This window comes from Vulpes vulpes, chromosome 1 (assembly GCF_048418805.1).
Source record: "Vulpes vulpes isolate BD-2025 chromosome 1, VulVul3, whole genome shotgun sequence".
NCBI classification, from domain to species: domain Eukaryota; kingdom Metazoa; phylum Chordata; class Mammalia; order Carnivora; family Canidae; genus Vulpes; species Vulpes vulpes.
The window spans coordinates 73,603,987-73,624,911 of NC_132780.1; the positions used below are offsets into that span (position 1 = coordinate 73,603,987).

Sequence of the window (20,925 nt, forward strand, 5' to 3'; positions counted from 1 at the left end):
GAACATAGTGTCTCCTAAATGTTTGCTGACGTCTCCTCGACCTGTTGACCCAGAGACAGTGGCCGGGATGGTGTCTGTGCAGACCATGGGAGCCGAGAGGAGTGAACACTTGTTTGCACTTCGGCATTTCAAAGGCCTTCCAAATACATCTCACACACTCTAGATGCCTTCTCCTAAATATAGGCCCCAAGGGCAGCAGCAGCCTCACCTGCTCACCCAGCAGCTCCTCAGAGACTCATCGGAGACTCTGCATCTCACACCTGCCCCAGATCTACTGATTCAGACTCTGCATTTCAACATTTCCGAGTGACTCACACAGGCATTCAACTTGCGAATAGCTGCTCCAGAGTTTGGCCTCCAAACCAAGACCGCCCACCACTTTCTGGTTGTGTAACCAAGGCCATGTGACTTGATCTCCGTAAGCCTCAGTTTCCCTAAATGTAAAACAAGGCCAAACGCAATAGTGTGGGGTAGTGTGAGGATAAAACGAGATGATCCGAGGAAAGCCTTGAGTGAGTCTGGCACACAGTAAGAAAGACTGGCAATTTAGATAGTATATTTAGATGGCTTAGGTAGCAATTTAGATGCTGTATTATCTCTGGGGATCTTTACAAGCAGCCCATGGCCTTGGGCAGAACGAGTATTATCATTCTCATTTCACCAAGAGCATATTGATGCTCAGGGCCTTCATGTGACATACCCAAGGTAGAGGGGTCCCCAACGGAGGCAGAATTTGAAACCTTGAGCTTGTGTGTGGAAGTTCCAGCAGGAGGTGGGGCTAATCTAATCCACTTGGCTCAAGCAGTCTGGGGACATCCTGAGTAGAGCCCACAGCTGCAGGGAAGGGGCACCTGTCCTGTTCAGCCCACCAGAGCGGTCATGTTGACCACATATTGACCCATATAGGACACCTGCCCTAGCCAGGTCACCTCAGCTGGACTACAACCCAGGTGTTCTGATTCTAAAGGCGCTTTCTGTCCTGGGCCAGAGCATCTGCTTTAGACTTGGTTAATCCTGGTGGAAAGCCAGACTAATTATTTACTTAAAAGCCTTTATTAGGTGCGCTCTCTTGTGGTTTGGATACCTGGAGAGAGCCTCCCTCGTGATTGCCCGTGGTCGTGCAGCAGTGGCGTTTTTAGTGGTTTCTAGCAGAGACCAGGAGAGATTCTAACCTGAGGGTGTTGGGAGTAGGAAAGCCTCTTGACTCTCCATGAGGGTCTTCAACCTCAGGAACCACCTGGCACATTTCGGCCCTGCAGGTGGGCCCTTTGCCTTTGGAGCAGCCTTGAAGCTGGCAAGGAGTCCCAGTGGACACCTGGAAGCTCTGGGGGCTTGGCATTAGGCAGAAGCTTTTCCCTGCTCTCAACTATTTTCCAAATAGACCCTGAAATTTGACCATCATTTGGCCAGGCCTTCCCAAGAGAGAGGGGCTTATAATTACATTTTTCGGACTGCTTAAGATAAAAGGCAAACTAAATCTATAGAGAAATGGGCTAGAAGTAGCTCTCATGGTGGCCTGGTGGCCTTGGGGAATACCCTGGTGGTGACGTTGATGGCAGTGTCAGACTGGCTCCTTCTCTCCGTCCGGCTAGCACATTGCCTGGGACCCGTGGCTAGGAGTTGCTTGTCAGAGGTCATGTCATTCTGGGACTTGGAAAGCTCTAGAAAACAAATACAAGGGATGACAGGTGGGAGCACACATCTTTGACAGACTCCTAGGGCCCTCCTCTGGGACTCCCTGCAACCACACTCTGAGAAACCCCAAGGTCTCTGTAGGCTAGGCTTACAGCATGGGGAGGCTGGCCCTGAGCTCTGGGGTCCAGGGATGTGTCCCCAGACACCGTGTGCTGGACACGGAGCACACTGCCATGCACAGCACAGAGGAGCTGGATTCTCAGGGGTGATGGTGTGGCCACTTGCCTCTGTGGGCAGACAGCCACCATCAGGGCGGGAGTGCAGGGGAGGTCATCCAGCCAGGTTACGCTGTATCCTGGGCACATGCCATGAGTACCCAGTTGTCCAAGCACCAAAAAGACAGCCTAACAAATCAGCCAACGTCTTAGGGGTTTCTTATAAAGATTTATAACTAAATACCATTTCTTGGGACCTTTTGAGGAGAGGTGGAGGCAAATTCAGGGTACCCTTATAATTATTTTAATAAGCAAACCCTGAAAATACAACTTTTCTTGTAATGTAATACCGGTTGAGAATAAAGGTGAATAAAGTGAGAAGGAAGGAATCCACACACAGAAGCAAGCAACCACCTCAAAAATGATTTTGTCCTCCAAAAATGTCTTTCCTCTTCCATGGGGTCCTTGTCTGTCTCAAAGATGACCCTGAAACTATCTTTAGAGCAGAGCCCTCTGATGGATATAATGTGGCTTATATATGTCATTTCAAATTTTCCAGTAGCCACATTTTAAAAAGAGGTAAAAATTAATTTTAACACTATATTTCACTTAACACAATATATCCAAAATACTGTTAAAATATATAATATCAAAATTAACAAAATGTTTAATCGGCAACTAACACATAATACTAGTTTCTGGGGTACCTTACGAGATGATCACCATCCTACGTCTAGTTACCACCCACCACCATGTAAGACTGTTTCAACATTACTGTGCTGTACAACTGAGTTTTAACTTCTTTTTTTAAGCAGTAAATTTCTGGAATCTGGTGTATATTTTACCCTTTATTCGGGCAGGCCACATCTCCAGAGCCATATGCAGTTAGCATATTGGACAGCCTGGCCCCAGAGCATCCTGTCCTCTGATCCGCTCCTTGAGATGCTATTTATTAGGCATCCCCCACATGTGCTCCCGGGCATATGTCTGCAGAGCATCTCTCTTCTCTAGAGGAGAACCTCACCTGCCCCCCAAAGCCCTGGGGCATCTTCTTTCCCACCAGGATGTGTGCAACCTCTCCTCTCTGAGAACACTGCTGTCCACACTGTCCTCAAGTCTAGCATCTGGGAACCATGGGGCATCTTTCTGTGCCCAGAAGCTAGCAGGGTCCCAGTGCACACCAGGCCCTCAATGTTGACAGTGGACCTGAACTCCTCGAATGGCCAAATTCCAGCCCAGCTATGAAGGGTGTGAGAGCCCCCAGGAGGTGAAGACCCCCCACCTTGGGGGACGGGGTCATCCCCCTGCCCTCTGTTGGGCACTCACCCCAAAGCCTGTGTCTTTATCTGGTCCATTTATGTTCACAGACAAGGCTGGTGGGGGTGCCTCCTAAGCAATTCTGCTTCTAACAAGTAGGTCTGGAATCGGGTGAAAAGGAAAGGTAACAGCCCAGAATGATCCTGAAGCGAAAATCAACATTCTTATTTCCTCTTCCCCTTCTAAGGGGGGTAGAGTGCTGGAATCTTCTAGAAATGCAGCCATGATCAAAAGGGCTGGAATTGTTCATTTATTCCAATCGGATTGGCTCCACCGGGCAACATCAGCTACCAGAGGTCGTAGCTCTGGGGCAGCTTCCCAAACTCTTTAGGGCAAGGTCCCCTCCAGCCGTCCCCCACAGATCCCAGGTGACACCAGAAAGAGGCTGTCCGCTGTACCACTTCTGTAAGAAACAGGCAGCAGAAGGGATCAAGAGGGACAGGTGCACAATAGCTCGGGACCTGAAGAAACAGGAATCAGCCCCAGGCCCGCTACGTGCCCAGAGGCAGAGGCGGGGTGCAGCGCATGCAGCCTGTGCCCTTCCCCATGGAAGCAGCGGGAGCACCTGGAAGAGGTGGTGGGCAGACCACTCCCCCCACCCGGGGGCCCAGAAAGCTGTGTCTTTTCATCCCTGCCTCTGGGCTGAGGTCTCGGCATGCCATGAAACACCAGAGCCTGAGCAAGCGGGAAGGGGATTCAGGTTAAGGGGTCCAATCCATACCCCATGGCAGAGACTGCTTTGCTCTTTTGAATCTTTTGAATCTCCCACCCCCGGGGACTAGCCCGGCTGTCCACCTGGGTCTGCTGATTTATACTGATGGCATCATCATACCACTCAAAGTATTAAACTGGCGAATCTCAAACATGTGAGCCTGTGTCCAGGTGAGGCTCTGGGTATGTAAGCACACCCAAGCGTTCCCACGTGTGGGTCCCAGCATGTGCAAGAGGGCGAGCGTGACATGGGACAAGATGAAACCTGTGTCCTGCATCGCTGGGTGTCTGGCAGAGGGATTACCAGGTCAGAGTTAATGCTGAGGCAGGATTCCGGAATACAGTGGTGGGAGGGAATTCACATAAGCCGTGTGGATTTGGGGAAGGCTGTGCTTCTAGAAAGAGACGCTGAGAAGTTTCGACAAGAAGAGTGGCAACAGGAACAGAGCCAGCTGCTCAGAGTTCAGGCAGCTGTTAACAGTTGGAAACCGGCGTCCCAGGCTGGTGCACACAGAGGGCAGGCGTCGTCCGAACACCCGGCAGCCTAGCGGGGTGACTTGGACCCTCCCAGCTCTATTAGCAAGCAAGTGGCACAAAATTCGAGACAGACTGTCTGGTGGGATGGTCACCTTTCTGCTTGTCTGAAGAGTGGTGCTTTGATTTCAGTTGTCATGACGCAGCTCGGAAGGGCTCGAGTGGAACACAGAGAACTAATTCAAATCCAATAATGAGACTGTCTCAAGGCCAAGGGACAACGCTGAGCCCATCCAAATGCACCAGCGTGGGTAGAAGCCAAGCAGAAGCACCGAGAAAGGGAGTGGATGCCTGATAACCCCCAATCCCTCCTAGTGCCTGGCCTGCTCCAGGCACCTTCGCAGGCCTGAGTGGGGGGGCTCTTCTCTGGGGTTTGCAGCTTAAGATAAACAGGAAAGAATATCCGAGCAGAAAAAACATTGAAAGAGGCAAGATTCTAAGCAGTGACGGGTTTGGGTTCCTGGCATCTGCAAATCACATGATTGTGGCTCATTGAAGAAGATAAATTGACCAAGGCCAAAAGAAAGGACAAGTGGTTCCATGGGAATGACAGGCTCTGGGCCCTGCCTGGCCGGAAAGCCCCCGGACTTCATTCCCTGGAGCCATCCCACCCCACTGTTTTCCTCGGTCCTGGGGAGAGGCTGTGGGAGTGCCTGGATGGGCCGCCAGGTCCGTGCCAGCTCCTCCCCAGTAGCACTGAGCTCTGGCAGGTTCGGGCCACCGTTGGGCTAAACGGGGGGCTGAGGGTCTCCTCTTCCCCCAGGAGACCAGAGGCCTGCTCTGTGGGAGGAGTGGTGAAGGGCTGGGGCTGTGGTCCCCCCAGGAGCTGGAGACCGAGGTCCCCGGCCAGGCCCCGCCGGTGGGCTTGGCTGGCCTGGCTGGCGGTGGGAAGAACACATGGAAAGGCATCCACTTACTTTTCATGTGGGTGGTAACAGACAGAAACAAATTTTCCACGGACTTATTAAATCCTTTAAACTGACCAAGTTCCTGTAACTAAAACAGAGACAGAGGAGAGAGGATGAGAGTTATATTTGAAGATGTGTGTCTGCCCCAGCAGCCTTCAGGCTGCCAACCCCCAACCACGGGCAGGTGTGAGTGGAGTGCGGGGGCTCAGGGTGTGTGCAGGTGTGTGTGCATGCATGTCTGCAGAGGAGAGGGCACTGTCCTCTCAAGAGGTAGGGACTGTCTTACTCAGCTGCTTTCCTCTGAGGTCTGACACCTGGGTTTAAGGAAGGGGCATCAGCAGGGGGTGTTGACATGACAACTATCACCTCGGGAATAATGAGCAACATTTCACTGGCTCACACTGTACTCAGCTAGACTCCTGCTCCTTTAACCTGCTCTTGCGTGACCCCACCCCAACTCCACACAGAGAGGATCCACCACAGCAGAAGGCATATGACATGGTGGCCATGGGTGGTACCAGGCTCAGGGCACCAGCCTGGAGCCAAGGAGTTCGTTCCACCTCTCTAAGCAGGAGAAAGAAGAAAAAGGAAGCTAAAATGACAGAAAGGGGGTCACTTTCCCCTTCAAGTCCCATTCCTCCATCCCTCCAACCATCCATTCATCCATCCTTCCATTTACCTATTCATCCATCCATCCCTCCATTTACCTGTCCATCCATCCATCCTTCATCCACCTCTCTATCCATCCCTCCATCCATCTATTCATCCCTCCCTCCATCCCTCCCTCCCTCTTCCCACTCCTCCCACCTTCAATGCCTCCTTCCCTCCATCCCTCCACCCATCCATCCAGGAAATATGTCTTGAGCACATCCATGCTGGAACTTTGGAGGATTCAGAATCTTAAGGAGAAAGTAGAACATAATTTTGAAGATCATTCCAGGGTCTCAGTTTGAAACTGGAAAAGGAATAAATATACCCTCTCTCTCACTAGCATATGAATATGCCCTTCTATGTACAGATATAGTTACTCTCTTTAATTCACAGACTAACGATAATGAAAATAATCAAGACCATGTATTTTCATGGCACTTTATAGTTTCCAAGTACCAGCACAGACATTATTTCATTAATTTCTCACACCAGCCATGGGAAGCAAGCCAGAGGAGTATAATTATTTCTACCTCCCAAGTGGGAACCCAGATAACTCCCCTAAGATGACACCGCTAATTTCTGTGGACAGAAATGGTCCTGGTCTATTTTATGTTAGAAACTATAAATACTCAAAAGATATACACAAACACACACCCCAGGCACTCCCACACCTATGAATCATACACCTGTGGATCAACCTGTATTTACTTCTCTTATATCCCCAGAGACCCCTGACACACTGCAGCCTATCCAGAACCCCACACTCAAGGGCACAGGGCACAGATAGGGAAGACAGCCAACAAAATGACAAAAATAAAATGGTAGGAATGCAGGGTATGGCAAGGATGTGGGATGCAGGTGAAGATATGGGGTACAGGTAGGGATGCAGGCACAGATGAGGACATGGGATACAGGTGAAGATGTGGATACAGGTAAGGTTATGGGATGCAGGTGGGGATGTGGGGCATAGGTGAGGATGTGGGGTGCAGGTGGGGAAGTGGGGTGCAGGTGAGGGTGTGGGGTATAAGTGGGGAAGTGGGGTACAGGTGGTGTGGGATACAGGTGGGGACATGGGGTACAGGTGGAGATGTGGGGTACAGGTGGTGATGTGGGGTAGGGTCAGGATGTGGGATGCAAGTGGGGATGTTGGGGTGCAGAGGTGAGTCATTGTTAATGCAGATGATCACATGACCCCCAAAGTATGCCAGAAGCACAGATACCAGGCAGGACCCAGCACTTCCAGCCTCCATTCTCTGCTCCCTCCATGGCCTGCTTCAGCCACAGGTGGATCCCTTCACTCTGAAGGTCTTTGTCCAACCTTAAGACCCCCTTCTTCTTCCACTTCTCTCCCACTTCCCCTTCCCCAGGGAAGCACACAGAACAGACACATTACCCTGTGAGAGCTGCCACTGCACTGGCTCTCGCTCAGAGGAGGTGGGGTGGGAGGAACCACAGAAATTTTGCTGCCAAGGAAAAATACAGGAATAAGAAATGGGTTATGAATGATCCAACCATTAGTCTTGCAAACACACAGGACTTGCCATTATCCCATAGTTCAAGTTCTCTGCCTTTTTTTAAAAAATTTATTTATGATAGTCAAACAGAGAGAGAGAGAGAGAGAGAGAGGCAGAGACATAGGCAGAGGGAGAAGCAGGCTCCACGCAGGGAGTCCGATGTGGGATTTGATTCTGGGTCTCCAGGATCATGCTCTGGGCCAAAGGCAGGCACTAAACCGCTGCGCCACCCAGGGATCCCTGCCTTTTTGTTTTGTTTTGTTTTTTACTTCTTCACATTTTAGAAGAGGATCCCGGCAGCCCTGCCTGGATCTGCTCCTCTGGGCAGGGCATTCCTGGTATCAGAATGTGGCAAATGAGCACTGAGCTGCCCCTGCTCTAGCCCTGGTGCTCCACCTGTGTTGTCTAAAGCAGCCTGGCTGCTCTGGAGCCGAGACTCCCTGCGTGGTCCCCTGTGGCAGTTGGTGATGGAGGAGAAGGAGGAGGAAAAGGAGGAGAAGGAGGAGGAGGAGGAGGAGGAGAAGAAGGAGGAGGAGGAAGAGGAGAAGGAGGAGAAGGAAGAGAAGGAGGAGGAGGAGGAAGAGGAGGAGGAGGAAAAGGAGGAGGAGGAGGTGAAGGAGGTGAAGGAGGAGAAGGAGGAGGAGGAGGAGGAGGAGGAGGAGGAGGAGAAGTCCGAAGACTGCAAAGTCTCATTCTGGGCCAAGAAAAAAGAACTGGATGGGGAGTTTTCAGTAATACTTTAATATATTTGGTGCAATCAGGTGTGTGAATTGTTGCCAGCTCCCAGAGCGCTAGGTGTTTAGGATTTTATATGAAGAAGTTAGCATCTTGCAGACCATTCCTCACTGCTGCCAATTTTATTCCACGGATGTCTGAGATGTCAGGCACCGGGCATGATGTTGGAGATATGAATGACTCTTAAAAGCAAATGCTTGGTTTAGAATTTCACTTAAAATGCCATCAAAAATAATATCTCATTTTCTTAACCACATTTCAGGAGAATTTAAGAAATAAAACCTTTAGTGAGAAAATGCTCTGCTAGCTCCCAAGAAGGCTCTTCCTAAGAATCTGGAAATATTTCTGTTTCAATCTTTTCCAGGCACTTTATCATTTAAAAAAAAAAAAAAAAAGTCACATTCCAAAGCAGCCACGTCTGAAAGTCAAGAGATCTAGAAGTTCTTTCAGGGTCTTTTGTTCTTCAGCCCTGGAGGGACCAGGACAGTCTGCCCTAGTACAGCACTCACCTCAGCTCCTGATAAGATTGCAAGAGCTTTGCTCCGGCTGTCCCATGTTTGCCTGGAAGAGATACCAGTAAAGGTCATTCATTAGTAAGAAGACAACCTTGGTGGTGCAAACACAGGAAGCAATCAATTAAAATTAGCAGCTTTTTCTAACGTCACTTCTTCTTCTTCTTCTTCTTCTTTTAAGATTTTATTTATTTATTTATTCATGAGAGACACAGAGCAGCAGAGGCACAGGCAGAGGGAGAAGCAGGATCCATGCAGGGAGCCCCATGTGGGACTCGACTCCAGGACTCCAGGATCACGCCCACCTGAGTGGCTGAGTGATTCAGCGTCTAACATCACTTCTTGGAGTTAAAAAGTAAAAGACCATTTTGAGGTGATCGAAATGCTCTGAAGTTCGATTGTGATGGTGGTCGCACAACTCTGTTAATTTGCTAAAAATAATTAAATTATATACTTAAAGAATGGATGAAGTTTATGTTCTATAAACTACATCCCACGAAAGCGGCTGTTAAAAACGCCTGCATACACACAGGCGGAGAGACCATAAATTCTGGGAATGACTCCTTTTATTAGAAGTTGACGTTGGGCTAGATTTTCTAAATCTGGAAAATTTGAAAAGTAGTCGAAGCTTCCAAGCTTCCATCTGTCCTTTGGAAACATTTAATAATTGAATGACTATATTCCTTTGAACAGTCCTTGTTATGGAGATTAAATTAATCTGTTAAAGAATGTAATCTACTTATTTCTAGTTATAGAGGCTAATAATTTCCTAAAGAAGACTATGTCTCATATAGTACTCTTTTTGTTTCAAGGAAAGGGGATTTTATGATGTACTAAGAGCCCCAAAATAGAACTCTACATGTCCATAGTCCTGTGAACACAATGTTTCCTGGCCCAGCGCTTAGGAAGAGGTTCTTCAGCCAAGCTGGGAAGCTGGAAAGCAGACTGCCTTGCCCAGGGGAGTCTCCCACCGGGCTCCACACTGCCCAACACACGGCTGAGAACCACCAGACCTGCCATCCTAAGAGGTCCCTCTAGTCCCTCTAGCTCCCGTGTTGTGTGTTTGAAGGTTTTAATCCATTCCAAAGAAAAACTTACATATGCATTTGTATCTCCATAAGTCATGAAGAAGAGTAGGGGAGGGCTTTGGGAGGGGGAAGGCAAGGGTCTTTGACATCAAGGCCCAAATCTTATAGCCAGAAGGAGCTGACCCCCAGCTGATCCCTAAGTGGTGCAGGCCCCAGGGCGGGGGTTCTTAACTGGAACTGGCCTCGGGGAGTGCGTGAGCTCTGAACTCATAAGTCAAAGTCTGAGTCTACCTGTCTGTGTGCCTTGCGGTGGGGAGGAGGTTCATGATGGTGTTCACCAGATTCTCAAAGGAGCCTGTGAGCCCTCCCCTGTGAAGAAATGCTTCCCTAAGTCAGATCAGAGAGGTCGCCCCAAAGGCCGAGAGCTGCCCCAGTAGAATCAGCTGGTAGTGGATGAGAGCCCACATCCGCAGGAGCCACTAGGAAGAAAACATCCAGGCCAGAAGAAAAAGAGAACCACCCTAACTGCATCGCGGCCGGGCGGTTGTCATGAAAGCAGAGCAAAACAAGGCAAAGAAAAAGAAAAATTAGTGACACTGTTTATCCACGGTGTCCCGGGTGAAAACACAGAACACCCAAGGGATGGGGAGTTCCGAGCCCTGTTGTGGGTTGGCCGAGCCCTGTTGTGGGTTGGCCGGCTCGCTCCCTGTGGCTCCCTTCCCACTGCCTGCTTTCTGCAGACCCTCATCATCTGTCCCTGGGTTGTGGTGCCAGTGTCCCCAAGGCACAGCCACCAGCTACAACCCCTCCCACCCCCATCGATGCTATGGATCTACTGCCTAAAGCCCTTCAGTGACTCCCCACTGTCACTGCCCAAAGTCCAAGCCCCACACAGCGTCCCTGGGCCTCCACACCCCCTGTGGGCCCAGCTCTCCTGCTGGCTTCCCTCCCTGCAGGCTCCAGCAGCTCCTCTTCTCACAGCCCCTCCCCAGACATTGTCTACTTACTTCCACTTACCCCCATCTCATCTCCTGGTGCCCACTGCCTGGGCATTTCTACCTGAAACCCCTGTCTCCGTCCTGGACTTAAGCCTAGTCCCCTACACCCCATTGCCAAATACCCCTCACCCCAGGGCCCAGGGCAGGCCTGGCCACAGACGGCTCTCTGCTGCCCCCTGCTGGCTGCATCGGGCCTGGCCGGCCACACTGGGCTCTGCAACCTCTCCCTGTAAAGACCAAGTAAGTATTCTAGGCTCTCTGCAGTCTCTGTCCTCTGCCCCCATGGGACAGCAGGCGTACACAATATTGGGGTTGTTGGAGGGGATGAGGCTGGGGGGGGGATGGGGTAACTGGGGGATGGGCATCAAGAAGGGCACGCGATGTGACGAGCATGTGGTGTGATGTGCAACTGATGAATCCCTGAAGTCTACCCCTGACGCTAATATAAGACACTATACTTTAATTACTTGAATTTAAATAAAATTTAAAAATAAATTTTTAAAAATACAGAGCGTCTGTGCCCCAGTTAAACTTGGTGGACACTGAAATTTGAATTTCATGGCTTTTTAATGGGTTACAAACATTATTCTCTTTTGGCCATTCATAAATGTAAAACTCATTCTTAACTCACAGGACATACAAAGACAGGCAGAGGGACAGGTTTGGCCCTTAGGCCCCACCGCACCCCCGTGTTGCCCGTCAGTGATGCAGAGTGCACTGTGCACAACCACAGTCTGTTCACTGAAGTTTGGGAAGCGCTGCTCTGTGGCTGGGTCTGTTCACTGTTTATTTCCATGGTAATTTTCTCCTCTATTCCCTTAGTTGTTTCTTACCAAAGGCTTCCTTAAAAAGCACTATCTACTTTCTGTTAATATAAAAATGCACCTAACAGAGGCGCCTGGGTGGCTCAGCCCATTGGTGTCCAACTCTTGGTTTTGGCTCAGGTCATGATCTCAGGGTTGAGGGACTGAGCCCCACACTGGACTCCACACTCAGCAAGGAGTCTGCTTGAGATTCTCTCTCTCCCTCTGTCCCTCCTCCCCCGGCTCCCTCTCTTGCACAGGATTTCTATCTCAAAAAAAAAAAAAGTAATAAAATAACAACACACATAACTTCAGGGAGGAAATGCTGATAAAAGGGTGCCCTCTAAGGTGTCCTGAGAGGTGGGGTGCCTGGAAGCAGTGGCCCTGCTGTGCTGCTCAGGCTGCCTCATTAGGCCAGACGCTTTGCAAAGGAGCAGCTGTGGGTCAGGGTGGGGAGCCTAGGCTTCCAGGGCACATTCTCGAAGGCACAGCTGCCATCCCCTAGCAGCTGACTGTGTGCCCTGTGCTGTGTGCCACGCTCCACATGCATGTGCTTCTTGAGTGGTCACCGGATGTCATTTCAATGTCATCAGTGAAAACTAAGCCTTAGGGACATTCTGCAACAGGCCCAAAGTCACTGTCTACAAATGACAAAACTGCCTTTTGCACCATAACTTGCCTACCAAGGGGGATACAAACAAGTTAGGGAAGAGCAGACCAGTGACTGGTACATGGGGCAGGGGGGCGGTTACCATTTTCTCCACTTTTCTCAAGTGTGAAAATTTTCATGATTAAAAGCAAAGAGGAGGGCAGCCCAGGTGGCTCAGCAGGTTTTTTTGTTTGTTTTTTTTAAAGAATTAGATTTTTTATTTATTAGACATAGAGAGAGAGAGAGGCAGAGACACAGGCAGAGGGAGAAGCAGGCTCCATGCTGGGAGCTGGACGCGGGATTCGATTCCGGGACTCCAGGATCGTGCCCTGGGCCAAAGGCAGGCGCCAAACCGCCCAGCCACCCAGGGATCCCGGCTCAGCAGTTTAGTGCCTCCTTCAGCCTAGGGCGTGATCTTGGAGACCAGGGATCGAGTCCCACATCGGGCTCCCTGCAGGGAGCCTGCCTCTCCCTCTGCCTGTGTCTCTGCCTCTCTCTGTGTGTCTCTCATGAATAAATAAATAACATCTTAAAAAAAAAAAGCGAGGGGGGAAAACAACCACTTATAAACCAATGGCCAACTCCCTGGAAACTCTGAGATTTCTTTTTTTTTTTTTTTTTAATTTTTTTATTTATTTATGATAGTCACAGAGAGAGAGAGAGAGGGGCAGAGATACAGGCAGAGGGAGAAGCAGGCTCCATGCACCGGGAGCCTGACGTGGGATTCGATCCCGGGTCTCCAGGATCGCGCCCTGGGCCAAAGGCAGGCGCCAAACCGCTGCGCCACCCAGGGATCCCAACTCTGAGATTTCTTAATTGAGAAATGCTTTCTATTTGTCACAGGTATCTCACCCTGCTTAAACCAAGAAATGAAGCCTGTGCCCCTGGGTTGGGGCATCCAGCCTAGGGTGTGAGGGCCCTCGGGGACAGAGGGGCCAGGCTGGGAGGGTGCCAGCAGTGCCTCCCCTGCCCCCCTCAGGCTCCCACGTCTCTCCTAGCCCTGCCCCCTTCCCCCTCCAACCCCCTTCCAGAGCACAGGAAGTGCTGTCCTTTGCTTACAGCTCACTGTCTAGGTGAATACAACAGATAATGAATGAACATCCTCGACCAGCAGCCAAGGCTGCTATGGGTTGAGTTGTATCAATTGAAAAGACATGTTGAAGTCCTCACCTTTTTTTTTTTTTTTTAAGGTTTATTGATTTATTTTTGAAGTGGGAGAGGGGCAGAGGGAGAAGGAGAGAGAGAGAATCTCAATCAGACTCCCCGCTCAGTGGGGACCCAGACACAGGGCTCCATTCCACAACCCTAAGATCATGATCTGAGTTGGAATCAAGAGCTGGATGCTTAACAGACGGAGCCACCCAGGCTCCCCAAAGTCTTAATCTTTAGCACCTGTGACCATGACCTTATTTGGAGATAGTCTTTGCAGAGCAAGCTAAGGGGAGGTCATTAGGATAGGCCCCAATCCAATATGACTAATGTTCTTATAAAAAGGGGAAACATGGACACAGAGGTGGAGGGGCACACAGGGAAGACAATGTGAAAACAGCCATGTGACAACAGAAGCAGAGACTGGAGTCATGTGTCTACAAGCCAATGGTTGTCAAGGACAGGCAGGAGGCAGCTGGAGCTATGAGAGGCAGGGAGAGACCCTACCCTGGAGCTGGCCAAGGGAGTGGCCCCTTGACATCTGAGTTTTGGCCTTCCAGCCCCCAGAATAGTGAGACAACACATTTCTGCTGTTTGAAGCCACCAACGTTTGTTCTAATAACCAGAGGAAAAGACTTATAGAGGTCCTTTGTGATTGAGTCCCTCCCTGCCTCTCCAGGGTCACCTTCCACTATTTAGAGTATGTATCACCTGTCCCATCCTAGGTCATGGGGAAGATGCCTGGTGTCCACTAGACTGTTCTTCCATGCTCCTTGCTCACGTGCCTTCCCACCTCAGCTAGTGCTTTCCTCTCCGGGATCCTGAGCCTGTCCTCACCCGGCTGGCCCCTTCACGGTTGCCACACACACTTCACTAACATTCCTCCGACTGCACTGTGATTATGAGCATCTGTGTCGGTCTCCCCGAATGGACAGTGAACACTTTGAGGATACAGGTCTCGTCTTACATATCTTGATGTCGCCAGCACCAGCAGAGAGTTTCTTGTGTGGGGTGGTTATAAATACAACAGCAGCAACCAGAACTATCTTAACAATCAGCATTAGCTCCTCATTTGAGCCATATGACCAAACACGTATGAAAAGAAGGTCACCGGGGCACTTGGTGGTTCAGTTGGTTAAGCATCCGACTCTTGATTGATTTCAGCTCAGGTCATGATCTCAGGGCTGTGAGATAAAGTCCCAGGTTGGTTCTGAGCTCAGCATGGAGTCTACTTGAGATGTTCCCTCTCTCTCTCTCTCTCTCTCTCTCTCTCTCTCTCCATCTGCCCCTCCCCCCAACTTGAGTTTGCATGTGCTCTCTCTCTCTCCAATAAATAAATAAATCTTTTTTTAAAAAGAGACAGCCATCATTTTTTTTTTCACAACTTGGCTTACATGTGACTCACCCATTCACTCACATTCACTGAGTAGAAAACAAAGGAGCACTTTACAGAGGTAAGGAAGACACAAGCTCTGCTCACACACAGGAGCTCACAGTGCTGTAGGGATCCGTACCAACCACAGAGCACCTGTGGTTTCTAGATCTAATGCCAGTCCTGCAGCTGGCACAAGCATGTGTGTGACAAGTCATTATCAACCTATGCACTACTTCTTGATCTAAAAAAAAAAAATCGAGATAAGGCATCTTATATCAGCTGCTCATGAAAACTCTTATAGAATGGATGCCCATCTCAGCTGGGCTCCATTGTCATGCTGGTCAAGCACACTAACTGCCAAGCTGCCGGTGCCCTGGACCACTGGCCCTGCAGCAGCTGCCATGCCCTGCTCCCCTAACACTTGGCACTTAGGTGACATGGTTCATGGGAAAGAAGGCACAGAATAGACTCTGTGGAACGATCCAGGGCAACTCAGCCAACCCAGCAAATCATGTCCAGTGGCCAAGTGGCCTCATGTTCTGAACTATGGGATCTGTGTGGGTTCTTCTTCTTCCAAGACATTACCATGAACTTCCCCTACTACACCGAAGGATCCCCACAGCTACCCTTTGTTAGAAAAGTCATACATGACCATACAGTCGTGTGGGATCCAGCTGTGGAGGAGGGTGGCCTGGCCCATTACCACGTCTTTGCTGCTGCCTATGCAGGGCGCAATAGCATCCTAGGTAGGAAACCACACCCTGGAATTCCAGGTGTGACCCAAAGCAAAAGACAGGTGGGGCTACTCTACATGGAGCCTCCCTGGAAATAATGCAAATGTGCCCCTTCCTCAAAATACTTTTGTCTGACCCCTAGGAGTTGGTTGCAACCTATGGATTTTGTTAAAACAACTTATTTTGCTGATTCTTCCAGAAAAATCATCACATTAAGCACACAAATCTCAGATGTCTATGGTATGAACTGTACTCCCACTTAGATGTGGCTCCTTAATACAATGTTCAACCCACACAACTGTATATGGCAGTTCTGATAGTTGGTGCACACTAGAGCTTGAGTATTCTAAATTCTAGGAGAGGCAAATAAAAAAGCAGGGTTTCAGAGGGGTGTTAGACAATTACAGTGTGTTTTAGGACATTTTCCTTAATAGGAAACAAAAAGTCCCTAAAACAACAAAGTTTCAAACTAATTTTTGGCTCACATGTGCAAAATGGAAAATGTCTTTAAAAAATTTGACCTAGAAATCCCTCAATATATGAAGAATCATGATATCCCATCATAGATGGTTTTGGAGCTGGATTCCAGAGCCATTTTTAAATATATTTTAGTCCTTAGAGAAGCTTTGAGCTGAAACAGCACTGGAGCCAAGCCACTACCCCAGGATGAAAGAAGACAAAGTGCACAACCATGAATCAGCAACTAATGCCTTCCAGGAGAACAAAAATTAATAATAGTAGATTTATAATCCTGCTGGCAGAAAACATCTCTCATCCGGTGTCCTTTTGCTATTAGACATTACTCTTCTGCTTAGTCACAAGAGAGAAAAAATAATTTTTTCTCTTAATTAAGCTTCCTATATTCTATCAACAGAAATTCTGGATGGCTTCCATGTTAATAACAATCACCAGGAGCTGAGCAGTAACTCTTCCACGAAGACAAGCTTAAGGCTGCTAGTTATAGCAACTGGCGCAGGTTTGTTGAGGACCTGGGGACAACAGATTGCTTTCTGGTGTTCTTTGATTTTCTCTGAAAATTGAATGTAGATTTTAGGAGTCCTCTAAGCTAAAGAATTTAGATATTAATCCCTTATCAGATATGTGATTTGCAATTATTTCCTTCCATTCCATGGGTCACCTTTATACTCTGTTGACAGCGTCCTTTGATATACAAGCTTTTCATTTTTCTGTAGCCTCATTTGTCCATTTTCTTTCTGTTGCCTGTGGCTTTGGCATCACATCTTGAAATCACCACCAAAGCCAATGTCTTCCTTCCCTCTGAGTTTTTCTTCTAAGAGCTTTATAGTTTTAGGTCTGTTGTCCATCTTGAGTTAATTTTTGTAGGGTGTTAGGTAGGGGTCCAACTTCGTTCTTTCACATGTGAATCTCCAGTTTTCCCAGCACCATTTACTAACAAGGCTGATCTTTCCATCTTGAATGATATGTTTAGAGTCATTTGGCTACATATTCAAGAGTTTCTTAGGGGTGCTCTAGATATTTCCACTGGTCTCTTTGCCTGCCCTTATGCCAGGGCCACACTATTTGGATTACTGTACCTTCATAGTAAGTTTTGAAATTGGGAAGTGTGGTTGGTATGGATCCCTACAGCACACTTCTTCTTTTTCACGAAACAGACCAAATAACCCAATTTTATACAAGGGCATGGGACTTCGTTCAATAGACAATATACAAATGGCCAATCAGCACATGAAAAGATGTTCGACAACACTAATCATTAGGGAAATGCAAATCAAAACACTAATGATACAACCATATGGAAAACAGTGTGGAGGGACATTTAGGTGCTCAGTGGTTGAGCGTCTGCCTTCTGCTCAGAGTGTGATCCCAGGATGTTGGATGGAGTCCCACATCAGGCTCCCTGCGGGGAACCCGCTTCTCCCTCTGTCTATGTATCTGCCTCTTTCTGTGTGTGTCTCATGAATAAATAAATAAATCTAAAAAAAAAACAGTGTGGAGATTCCTTCAAAAAAATTAAGAATGGAACTATTATATGATCTAGCAATCCCACACGGGGCATATATCTGAAGATGCAATCACTATCTCAAAGAGATAGTTGTACTCCCATGTTCATTACAACTCTGTTCACACTAGCCAAGATATGGAAACAAACTAAGTGTCCTTTAACTGATTAATGGTTAAAGAAAATGTGGTATATATTAAAATGGAATACTGGGGCACCTGGGTGGCACAGTCGGTTGAATGTCAAACTCTTGGTTTCATCTCAGGTCATGATCTCAGGGTCATGACATCGAGCCTTGTGTGGGGCTCCACGCTTGATGTGGAGTCTTCTTGGGCTTCTCTCCCTCGCTCTCTCCCTCTGCCCCTTCCCCATTGCACTCTCTCTTCTCTAAAATGGATAAGTTCTGGGAATCTAATATATAGTCACCATGGTGATCACAGTTAACAATACTGTAAGTTGCTATGAGAGCAGGGTGTTCTCACCATAATGATGGCAAAATGATAATTGTGTGATGTGAAGGATGTGTTAACAAACCTTATGTGGTAAATTTTTTGCAATATCTATATGTATCAAATCATCAAAACAAAATTCATACAGAGAATAAAATAAATGTCAGGTTAGTAGATACCTAATAAATACTGAGGGAATGAGTTACAAAAACACAAACACATCAGGACGCCTGGGTGGCTCAGCAGTTGAGCATCTGCCTTCGGCCCAGGGTGTGATCCTGGAGTCCCGGGATCAAGTCCCACATCGGGCTCCTTGCATGGAGCCTGCTTCTCCCTCTGCCTGTGTCTCTGCCTCTCTCTCTCTCTCTCTGTATGACTATCATAAATAAATTTAAAAATTTTTTTAAAAAGTCACAACAAATTGTTTATATATAATATTTAACCATTCTGAAACTTGAAAAAATATAGTAACTAAAAAATATAGAAACTTGAAAAAAATAATATTGTCATCTTTCTGCCCTTAAACTCAAAGATCAAGTAATAAAATGTCACGGTTGTTAAAAAACAAAACCCAAGAAACCCAAAGAAAGTAAAACACACATTCACAGCAAGGAGCCAGAAGAGGGCGCTGTCTTTATAAGTTTAGCAGATGCCCCCCAAAATAAGATCAGTTTTCAGTTTCGGTTCTGTTATTAGTGATCTAGAAAAGTGTCATCATAAATTGTTTATTATTTTTGCTACTTTACCAGTGGCTCTCAAACTTAACATGCATAAAAACTTATTTGGGGACTTGTTAAATACATATTCTTGAGTCACACCTGGTCCCATGGGATCAGGAACTTTGAATTTGAAACAGCTTGCTGCTGATCCTGAAGCAGGGTTCCCAGAAGCCACAGTAAAAACCCTCAGTGCAGAGATGGCCAACTGCCCGAGGGTGGAGAGGCAGGAGGTGATGATACCAGATGGCTGGGTAGCTAGCTACCTACGGAACACTCAGACCCTACAAAGGTCTCTATGTTCTGATCATTCTGATGCACCCCAGATGAACTGCAACTACGGTATACAAGGAATTATTTTAAGACAATGAAACCAAATATCAAATTACAAAATCTTAGAGGGGGGGAAGAAGCCAGTCTATAATCAGAAAAAAAAAATTAAGAAAAGCAAAACATTTAAAATATTTTTTGTACCATCTAGCTGCAAAATGAAAAATTGGAGTTCATCTTTTCTTGCTTTTAAATCTTTTTAAGGATTGGGAAAGTAACACAACAAACGGCTACAATTAATATCAGTTATTCTTTATTGGATTATTACTTATCCTTTGTCTACTTTCAAGGAAATTTGGGGAGCATTTACCTTAAATGGCACATGTCCAATAGAACCCTTAAAATAGGCATATAAAAAGGAAGCGGGGTGACAGAGGGCAGAATGATTCCTGGAATTCCTTTGATGGGACATGAAATTTGGCTCTAAGTTTCTGGATGCTAAAGAGGAACAGAGCTCTCTGTAGAGAGAGCTCCCAGCTCTCCCAGCTAAGTTCTAGTATTGGGTACTATTACAGAGAACATCGCCTTGGGTCTGCAAGTAGCTCCATCCTTACTTCATTCATTCACTCACTCACTTATTCACTCATAGCTCCAACCCTCAAATGATTATAGCAGAAAAATTAGAGTTGACTGAATACATCTAAGAAAAAACTTATGTCAAAAAACGTAATGATTAGGTGCAGCTAACAGGATAGAGAGCTAAGAGCCTTAACATATAAAGAATGCCAGAAGTTCAAACAAGTAGGAAATATTCAACTCTCCTAGTAATTAGATTAATCCAAATGAAAACAACAGTAAATTGTTTCAGATTACCCTAACGTTTTTTTTTTTTTCTTTAATCAAACTGATAAAGTTTGGATTGTTTTAAGAATAATCCCTACAGGTAAGGAGGGTACACCCTTCCCAGAGGCAATGTTCCTAACCTCTCATCTTATCCTTCTTTTTCTAGAAATGTTCAGAGATGTACCAAAGATTTACCTACAAAGATGTCCATTGCACTTTTATTTATTATTTTGATATTATAAACTCCCAAAAACATAATTCAAAACTGGAATTTTCCTCACTGTACAATAGTGATTTGGTTCAATAAATGAAGTCATGGGGATCCCTGGGTGGCTCAGCGGTTTAGCGCCTGCCTTCGGCCCAGGGCGTGGTCCTGGAGTCCCAGGATCCAGTCCTGCATGCAGCTCCCTGCATGGAGCCTGCTTCTCCCTCTGCCTGTGTCTCTGCCTTTCTCTCTCTCTCTGTCTCTCGTGAATGAATGAATGAATGAATGAATGAATGAATAAATAAATAAATAAAGTCATATTCCAACATTGGGGTAAGATGTAGTCATCTGAAATTATATTGTTGACGAAGGATAAGGATATGGAATAATGTTCTTCATAAATTATGTGAAGAAATAGTATAAAACTATACATACAATTGGGTACCAATTATATAAATCTATTAGCTTGGCTCATATAAAATTGCCTTTATTCAATCATTTTTACCTAAAAACATCAATTTTTAATAGTTTAATCTCAATACTTTAAAAAATGTGTGTGCATGTGTATATATGTGTATATTTGTATATATATTCACACACACGCATATACCCTCACAGACATGGATTCACCAAAGAACAGAAATGATGTACACCAAAATGTTAAACGTTTTCAGGGTGAAGTCATTGTATTTTTAACATTATTTGTTATGCTTTTCTTTACTTCTCAATTTTTTTTAAATGAATATATGTTACTTTTACATTCAGAGTCAATGTAATTTGGAATCCTGTTTCAAGGGATAGGAGTTTGTGGTGGCCAGAGCGTGGCAGGACAGCTCATGTACCCTGCCAGGGTGGTGTAAATGAGCACACACTTCCTGGAAGGCAATTTGGCAGAACATAGCTAAGCCTTTCAAGTGTTCACACATTTGACCAGTCATTCTTTTTCTTAGAATCTATCCAAACGAAATAAACAGAGATACCAAGATACCTGTA

General features: G+C 46.9%; 1 protein-coding gene across 3 annotated transcripts in view; it reads right to left on the bottom strand.

Moving 5' to 3' along the window:
- SYTL3 (synaptotagmin like 3) overlaps positions 1–20,925 on the bottom strand; it is an 84,650-nt gene that overhangs the window by 28,333 nt on the left and 35,392 nt on the right. For all 3 annotated transcript variants that reach the window (XM_072766899.1, XM_072766908.1, XM_026018742.2), the window contains exons 6-9: positions 8,730–8,781; positions 7,365–7,434; positions 5,330–5,408; positions 1,537–1,661 (exon numbers count right to left, since the gene is read on the bottom strand). In XM_072766899.1, coding sequence (XP_072623000.1) covers positions 1,537–1,661; positions 5,330–5,408; positions 7,365–7,434; positions 8,730–8,781 — 326 coding nt within the window. The remainder of the gene's footprint in view (positions 1–1,536; positions 1,662–5,329; positions 5,409–7,364; positions 7,435–8,729; positions 8,782–20,925) is intronic.